Source organism: Hoplias malabaricus, chromosome 17 (assembly GCF_029633855.1).
Source record: "Hoplias malabaricus isolate fHopMal1 chromosome 17, fHopMal1.hap1, whole genome shotgun sequence".
In the NCBI taxonomy this organism is placed as follows: Eukaryota; Metazoa; Chordata; class Actinopteri; order Characiformes; family Erythrinidae; genus Hoplias; species Hoplias malabaricus.
Window position 1 is genome coordinate 15,084,601 of NC_089816.1, and position 9,443 is coordinate 15,094,043.

Sequence of the window (9,443 nt, forward strand, 5' to 3'; positions counted from 1 at the left end):
TCTGGTAATTCAGGCCTTGTGTTATTTAATCCAGGTGAACACACGCATGGCTCCTGGCCATGGCTGATAAGAGTTTTGGCCTTGCTAGACCTTGAGAGGCTCCAGTATTTGTTATGCTTTGTTACACATTACTGCCTCGTGTACTCAGATTCCTGGAGAATATGGTCATTAACAGCCATTTGATAATTGCATTTTGTTGTAAGGGATGCAATGCAACAGCCATTGCCTGGTGAGTCAAGCCATATACGTCTTCAACAACAATACAGGTTTTCGAGTGCAGCTGAGATCATATATCAAGGTAAGGTTCACAATTGTGTCATTGAAATTAGCAACCATGTTGCCTGCCCTAGGGTTTTTGTGTTTTCAGGAAGCAAGGGGGCATCTGGCAGATGGTTTTTAAAGCCTAGCAAAAAAAGGACCTCATTGAAAGCACCTTCATCTGTGCCAAAAGTCATTTAATTTACGTATGCAGCTCTCTCAATAAATCCAGCCCAAACAACCTTCAGTGTGGTCCTCAAAATCATCTGTGACCTGGTGTTGACTTGTGCGCTGTCGGATGTTGGAGACAATGATTTTGGGCCTAAAATAAAAGGCGTAGGTCCCCCTCTTGGAATTCGTTGAAGGTCCTGTGGCATCTGCTATCAAGATGTTAGCAGCCGATCCTATATGCAATTTTCAAGATGGCGTCTCCATGGATCAGTTTTACCAGCACATCTCACAGATGCTCAATCTGACTGACATCTGAGGCCATGTCAACCTTGACCTGAAACTTGTCCTTGTCCCCAAACCATTGCTGAACCAATGGTGCATTAGTCTACTGAATGAAATCACCTATAGGGAATGCTGTTGATATTGAAGGATTACTTGGTTTGAAACAATATTCATCTAAGTAACAGCTAAGGTTTTTCCCAGAACACAGAGCATCACACTGCCTCCACAGGCTTGCCTTCTTCCCATAGTGCATCTTGGCACTATTGACAAGATTCATTGCCCTATGGTAGAGGTATGACACTTACATGCCCAATGTAGGCCCTTTCACTCATGGATAGAGGTCAGCATCGGTACTCGTAACTGGTCTGTGATCACAAAAAAACATGCAAGACAAGCTGTGTTCGGGCACATTTCTATCACAGGCAGCGTTAAAGTTTTCTGCGTTAAAGTTGGTTCTAGAGTAGCTCATATGGGAATGCCTTTCAAGACCTGCCATTTTGGAGATGACCTGGCCTGGTCATTTAATCATCTAGGGATCTTTACACTTGCCAAGTTTGCCTGCTTTCAACAGGATGTATTTAATTAATTCAATAGACCACAACAGCTGAGAGACTGGACTGATGCTGTTTGTTTTTAAAACAGTGCCCACAAATTCCCACGTAAGAGGGTCCTAAAGCCCTAGATTATGGAGTGAGAACCTCGGAAATCATCGTGAACATTAAGTACATTGTTTCTCCGTCCACACAGGCACATGGTTTCCACAACATCTGCTGCTACATCCCTCATTTCTCATCTCTGGTGTGTGTCCTCGTCAATGATTTCAGAAATTCTTCGTCCTGGCTCAAGCTAAAAAGACTGAACAGTGGTCCTGTATGTTCCAGAGCGAAGTTCCAATACCACTGCAACCATCTGACATCAGTATCCAGTGTACACCTCCACAGCAACAACAACTACAACAATGACGACCTATGTGTAGCATATTTGCTATTTTACTAGTAGCAACAATACATATTAAAACACAGAGGTTATGTTCTCTGTTGCCGTTGGTTTGTAAATAACATGTATTTTTGTTTTGTGGTCATTGGGAACCCTGGTTCCTATCACCACCGATGTAAAGAAACCCATAACATCAGAAACTTTCTCAACAATTAACCATTTCAAATCAAAACACACCAAATTACTTAGTCCACATCTCAGTCACTGTGTTCAGAATCCCTTTTAAGACAATTCCCTAATAGCCGTTTTCAGCTGCTTGTTTAAGGAAAGGTGTTTTCTTATGTGTCCACAGTTAGATGACTTTACTAAAACTACAGAGAGCTGGACTTGGCTGAAAGAAATTCTGGTGCGGTTTCTGGGCTCAGGCTGATGTAGGAAAGATGAATAGCATTAACCCCAGCTCCCATTACGAATGAACCTCCATCTCCATATGTTTCCGTTATGGTCTGGTAGAATAATTCATAGATATCCTCTCATTCACAACTGAAGAAACCTAGAAGAAAAACAAAACCTGATATTCAGAGCTATGCCGCTAAGCTTTGCCCCTGAAGCACTTGAAGTATCAGCCAAGCCGCCACGCAAGGCACTGAAGGTCAAGGCAAACGCAAAGTCTCAAAGCCCCCAATCAGAAGTGTTTATGTCCTAGTTCAGCAATCCCAAGCCAAAGTTTTACGCAGCTCCTCCCAGGATGGTCCTCGCGTTGTCATCGAGATGCATGCCAGAAAGCCTTAATGTGCAGTGGCAGGCTCTTCTCTGCTGAAGAGGAGAACTATGGACAGTCCTCCATTCTTCCCTGGCACCCATAAAATGATTACATTCAATGTCACAGGCTGCAGATAATGGTGCTGACAGGACTTCCAGCACGTGAAGAGTCTGTGGGCTCAACTTTGTTCAGTGGTGGAAAAAGATAGATGGCCTGATAGAGAGAACTTTCACAGTGCTTTCATACAGTTCTCAATGGAAGCTTCAGTGGGGCTTTAACACAATAGTCCCCAGACATTTCTCTGTGAATTTATGGACATTAATGGGCTTCAAGTGACATATTAATTCAGTCTCCTTCAGCTATAACACGTTATTTATCTACAGATATGCAATTATAATGCATTATGGGTAAATCTTAATATCACCAAGGTCCTTTTTCATATATTATTAGTTTCTTTTTTATTATTATTATTAATTCATTTATTTTCTGTAACCACTTCGTCCTCTTCAGGGTGACGGTGGGCACAAGGCAGGAACACACCCTGAAGGGGGTGCCCTTCACCTTCACAGGGTATCACACACACACACCTGTAGAAACTTTCACACATTCATCCATTCATTCATTCACACACTCATCCATTCACCTACCGCTAGCTGTTGCCACCCATTAGTTAATAAATTAATAAAACTTAAAAAAAAAAGATCATTGGAGTGTGTGGATGAAGTTGTCCACAGGTGTGGGCGTATGAGTGATAGGGTGAGTGTGTGAAAATGCTCACAGGTGTGAGTAAATGGGTGAGTGTGTGAAGCCCTCTGATGGACTGGTGCTCTGTTAAGGGTGTGATTCCACGTAGGCTCCGGCCCCCATTGCGACCCTGATCAGGATGCAGTATTTACAAAAGATGAGTAATGAATGAATGAATGGATGAATGAATGAATTTAACTACCACTTTCTGCTTTTGGATACACAGTAAATGGCAAGAAGCTTGCTGAGTCCTACTTGTCCGTTCCTGAGTATAGCCAGAAAACGCTGCTCCAACACATCCCAACATGGATGGTGTTCCAATTTTGTACAGAAACTGCAGCCCACAGCTCCACAGCCAGATGCTTGGAGGCTTTCCACCCCTGTAGCCCATGCTTGACACTGGCCATGTGTCGTTGCTCCCAGGTGACATTGCTATGAGCAATGTTTTTCTCTGGAGAGTGTGCTAAGCTTTATTTCCAAACGCTGCACAACATGGACGCCATTATAAGCCAAATCCATCACTTTACTAGAACTCTGTTTGTTTTAAAATGTTGTATAAACTCTGGCATTAACAGTTGGTAACATATGCCTCGTACGACTTACTGATTAATCAGATGCACACACACATTCTAGTACATTAAAGCAGGCCACAAAACTGCAATCCAGAGGAAGTGAATGTCAAGGGTTAGTGGAATAGTGACAACAGCTTGTCCTTTGTTTAAATGCCAGGACACTCCTGCAGTTAAAACGAAAGCTCCTCTGGACCACAGGAGAACTGGACAAACACTGTCCTTCCTCCACTGACGGTGTGAGGCTGAGACACAGAGGGAGACCTCCTGCAAAGACCCAGTGTCATTGGACCTGTTTACACCTGGCATTAACATGTCTTTTTGGTGATCACTTTATGTTTGGATTTCACAGCCAGGTGTAAACAACCCCAGACTCATTGTTAACCTGAATTGATCAGTGAGGTGTCTCAACCACATTCAACACAAGTGTGAACAGAATGTGATTTCTGTGCCCGGACACAGGGCCGCCATCGGAAACCTGTCCATCAAGAGGAGGGACAGCTCAGGTGTGTCGTTGTTGTGGAGATCAGTGGCTGCTCTTTTTCACAGATTAACTTAAATGTCTGTCGTGGTGCATGAAGGAATGACAGGAATTCTGTGTCCGTATAACCACCAGTCTAGACTTGTCTTTTGTGTCCAAAAACTCTTCTGGACAGTTGTGGTGCTGACCACTGCAGCTGCAGGACACAGCCTTTTTCTCCTTGAGCTGGAGACGGGTTCCCTGCCTGTTTTAAATGTTCATTCCTGACATTTGAGAACGTATAATACACTGAAAGCACTAGCTGAGAAAGGAGAATGGAAATGATGAACACCGTGGTGTGATTTTTTTCACAGACACTGAACTACTGGAAGCCTGTGCTAGCATTTCTCCTGTGGTGTTGCTATCAGTGTGTGAAGAGTGGGAGAAGAGGGTTGCACTGACAAATAACTTGTAAATAACTCATGAAAGAATAAAGTTACGTTAAAACCAAGCATGCCATTGTTTTTCTTGTGAAATTCCCAATAAGTTTGATGTGTCACATGACCCTCTTGAAAAAACAAAAGTTGGATCCAAAATGGCCAACTTCAAAATGGCCGCCATGGTCACCACCCATCTTGAAAAGATTACCCCCTCCCATATACTAATGTGCTACAAACAGGAAGTTAATATCACCAACCATTCCCATTTTATTAAGGTGTATCCATATAAATAGCCCACCCTGTAGATGCAAATACTGTTTAGATACAAAACGGATGTTAATGCCAGGTGTAGACAGACACAGTGAGTCTACAGAATAGAGCCTATTTCAGAATCTCAACAACAGCCTGGGCCAGATTTAGGCACAATTTTGTAGTAACAGCAGGATAAGCTGGAGCCTGGAAAGGAATTCTCCTGTATTGTATTAAATGGGTCATTTTCTACCATTCATTCATTCATTCTACCATTCAGTTATTTCATTCATTGTCTGTAACCACGGTGGGTCCGGAGCCTACCCAGAATCACTGGGCACAAGGGGGAGGCACACCCTGGAGGGGGCGCCAGTCCTTCGCAGGGCGACACATATTCCCTCACACACATGACCCCACTAGGAATCATTCTGACTCATTTATGGGAGTATGATTCTGTTGACATTGTCGTCATTTGACATTTTGAACCATGGATGGACTTCCCTTTTAACATCCATCAACCCTCTAGGTCCAGCCTTCTTCTGCTCATTCTTCTAACTTCACTGTATCCATACAGTTAGAAAACAATAAGATTATTTAGTGATTACATATCGTGGCACTGTGAACTTTCGAGCCCACCTTCACCTCAACAGCTGGGGCTGTAACAGTAGAAACATGAGCTAATGATTAACCCAGGCGAGGCTGTCATAGTCTGGGAGCTCGGAGGCTGCTGATAGATGCCGGGGTCCCCCCACATGGGCAGCCCCTCTAACACCCGGCCAGTCGTTAGTCCCAATCACCCTCACTTATCGTGGCAAATTACCTAATCACTGTGACAAGCAGCACGGAGCAGCGCTTCATCAAAGCATGACCAATGGCTGCTCCCCCAGCTGTTAGATGCGAAGGGGTCTGGAGCAGCACAGCCCAGAGGAAAAGGCGCTCTGAGCAGGACAAATGCTGGAACAGATGGGCGAGCTGCTACTCAATTATTCTTCTTCCATTCATTCAACACTAACACTCGCAGATCGTGGAATATGTAATGAGCAAAAGCTTGCGTTCAATACAGATACCATCAGCATTATAAACTAGGACTGAACCGGTTGATACTGAAATCACAGTCTGAGAGAGTGCAGTTGTCAGAAACGCAAGGGCTGCAATTTAGTTATCAAGAACATTAGCTTCAGCTTCAAATGGAGGCATGTATCTTCTGGACAGAAGAGAAAGATCAATCAGAGACGACCAAACACAGTGTTGTGTTGGAGTCCCACATCTGAAGTGTTCAAACTTGAAACCGGATCTTCTTGGTCTTGATTATTAACACAGGATTTAGTCGATTTAGCCAGATAAAGTAAGCCTCAAGTCAAATGTGTCCATGAGGAAAAGAGCCGAGGAACATTCTTATTGGAGAGTCTTCAACTCTAGCTAACTCATCAAACCTGCTTTTTGGAACCATCCCTGGACTTCACAGTTTAATATTTTCTCCAAACCTTTCAGCCTTTGAACAGCCGCGATGAAATTCACTGACGGAAAAGAGTTAAGAAATCACAAAGCATTCCACAACCAGTTCATGGAGTTAGTCTGGATCTACAGATGGAGCTGCTCAGCATTCGTAGCCTCTGTTAATTAACTTTTATTTTATAATTATTCACCTGTTATTTTCAAATAAATATCTTTGTGCTGAATGTATGTGCAGCTATATTTGTTTTAAACCACAATGTGTAAACCAGAATATTAAAGGGGACGTCTACGATTGTGGACAAACACCGTTCTCTCTGGTTTGTCAACGTTCAGAAGCTCTGCGTCATTTCAGGTCGAATGGTAAATTTGAGGGGAAAAACAGACTGTTGTTTGTACGCAGCTGAATTTAACTTGTCTGAAAGTTTTTATTCACTGTTGACACTCATAACTTTCACTAATGCAATTAGCTGTCTCTCGAGTTTGGCGACATTCCACCTTAAGTGATCTGAAACAACAAAAATGAGTCAACATTACCCACCTATAAAGCAGGAATAGAGCAATATCCTCATCTCGGTTCATGCTTTTCAAAGTTTGGAGCTCTCTCTGTTGCCTAAATACTCCAGATGCCTTTGCCATGAGCAGAGAGAGAAAGAGAGAAAACCTAGCATACCGGACTGAGACACTTTGTTTATTTACTCTTTTACTGACACTGGGGCTTTGTAAACACATTAGAACAGTTTAAAGTTTGTGTTTTTTTTTTTTTATCAAAAATCATAAACATCACCTTTAATGAACCATTGACTTCAGAATGGTCAGGAACCCCCCCCCCCCCCCCCAAATATATTCCATTAGTTTAGCTGGATAATTAAACCCCAAGTCGAGTGTGTCAAATACCTGAGGGAGATTGGACATCCCTAAGGTCTGGCCTTAACTGAGGAGTTGTGCCTTGCGTGGCCAACCCAACATTTCCTGTACAATGAAGGAGTTAAATGCAGATTGTGTCCCACTTTGCTGCAGTTACACCCTCTACTTCTGTGAAACTTGAAACATTGCTGTGAGGATTTGATGATGGTCAGAAAGAGCATTACTGAGGTCACATATTGAAGTAACACAGGCGTTTGACTTGTGTGTTTAAACATAAAAACATCCAAGGAATGGCTGTGCTTGCTTATTATGATTTCTGCAAATGTGCAGATGTTTACAGCATACAGCTATGTTTTTGTCCTCCCAGCTGTTTACAGTGTAAAACAGCCAACAGCCAGTTGTTTTCCACCTCTCATGTCTCAGAACGTGCCCCAAAAAGTAAGCCATTTTTAAAACTACACCAAACTCTCTCCCCTCTGAGATTAGTGAATCACATGCGAAGCTCAGGTCCTACCTTCTTTTGATCTTCGAGGGCATGGGCCACCGGCCGTCTCCTCTGCTGCTGCCGGTACTGAAGCTGATGATGTGCACACAGGTGCTGACAACTTTCTGATCCTACCTCCATCCTGACAGAACTCGGATATATCTGCTCCTCTCCCTGTGCTCCTCAGTCACTCAGCTGACTTCACGTACACAGTCTTCCCCACTTTTGGTCCTGCATCGTCTTCATGTCTCATCTTACACGTCTTCAGATCACAGCACAGAACTGGAGCAGCCGCTTTCTAAAGTCGGTGGAGTCCAGCTTTTAACGTGGTCCGGTCCATTCCGTGAGCCAGGAGAACTCAGGGACGTGTCAGTGCTGGGCAGAAATGAAAGAGTGGGCGGGGCCAATGTTTAATAGGCGTGAAGTAAATAAGCAACGAGGCAATCGGGGGGGGGGGGGGGGGGGGCGTGGCCAACGTTAAACCCAAAAGATTCATACAAGTAGTGAGAGAGAGATGAGGTAATAGAAAGAAAATAGAAAGCGTTAAAGCGAGAGAGAACTGGGGGGGGGAAGAAATAAGGAGAGAGGAGTGTGACAAGCTGGAAGAAAGAAGAAAAAGGAGTAGATATACAGAGAACAAGAAAAGGGAAAGATAGAGAAAGAAAGAGAGAGAGAGTTACTTTACGCTTTAACTGTCATCACAAATGTACGCTGTTAAAACTTAGCTGCTTTAAATCGTGATATGAACACCAGTCTTAAGTTGAATTAAATTCTTTGTAAATGTACATTTCATTCACGTTTTCGGTTAAAATATTTGATAAGACATCTGGGGTGAAGGTTAAAACATGACGAAACTTAAAACAAAGCACCACAAGAGGATAGGGTCCAGTTTTGTTCCCTGAATAAGCACAGCCGACTAAAGAGGGGTTTATAACGATTCCCGAAACAGAAGTTCACTCATTTAGCCCTTTAACCACAAACGCCTGACCCCCCCCCCCCCCCCCCACTCCCCTAGAGCCCCGCGCGCACTCAGAGTCTGTGAATGTAAACACTTACCTCAGAAATGTTCTTCAAAGTGCGGCGCTATAGCAGCAGGGGCAGTTGTAATAGTAGTAGTTGTAGTTGTAGTAGTAGTAGTAGTACTATTGCCATTGTGACGTCACCACCAGCCCCTTTCCCTCCGCTGGAAATCTAATGAGTGACGGGGCTTCCCCTGCAGCGCCCTCCGTTCCCATGGAAACAGTTCCCTGAAATTTCTGCCCCCTGGTGTACAACGGGCGAACTACTTTTCTGATGTATTCACCACCACTGTCCAAACCTTATTAACTCTACACGCCTCTTCTAGCCCCCACTCCCACCCCATCACCTCCCGGTGCCTGATATGAAACTGATTCTATGCTTTTTAATAGGCGAAAATGTCCTAATGCTAGTCAAATACACCTTAAGTTTCCATTTTCCGAGTTTAAAAGGTTTTAATGGTCTTTTTTTGTGTGTATTTTGCCTTGTTCTGTAGCTGGAAGACCACAAAGCCAAAGGCACTTTATGATATAAATGAATTCTTCAGTAACACACTAAATGTATTATATTGTGTGTATGTATGTATGAATGTATGTATGTATGTATTATTATTATTATTATTATTATTATTATTATTATTATTATTATAAGAGGAGGAGGAGCAGGGCTGCAAGGTTCACCGGAGGTAGTAATGCCACACAGCTCCAGGATCTACCAACCCCACATATGGTCACTGCATGTGAGGAGCCTG

The 9,443-nt window shown here is 43.4% G+C and overlaps 1 protein-coding gene across 1 annotated transcript in view; it reads right to left on the reverse strand.

Moving 5' to 3' along the window:
- Positions 1-7,816, reverse strand: part of nav2b (neuron navigator 2b) — a 128,482-nt gene extending 120,666 nt beyond the window's left edge. The window contains exon 1 of the mRNA XM_066649972.1: positions 7,706-7,816. Within this exon, the coding sequence (XP_066506069.1) occupies positions 7,706-7,816 (111 nt within the window). The remainder of the gene's footprint in view (positions 1-7,705) is intronic.
- Between the last annotated feature and the right edge of the window lie 1,627 nt (positions 7,817-9,443).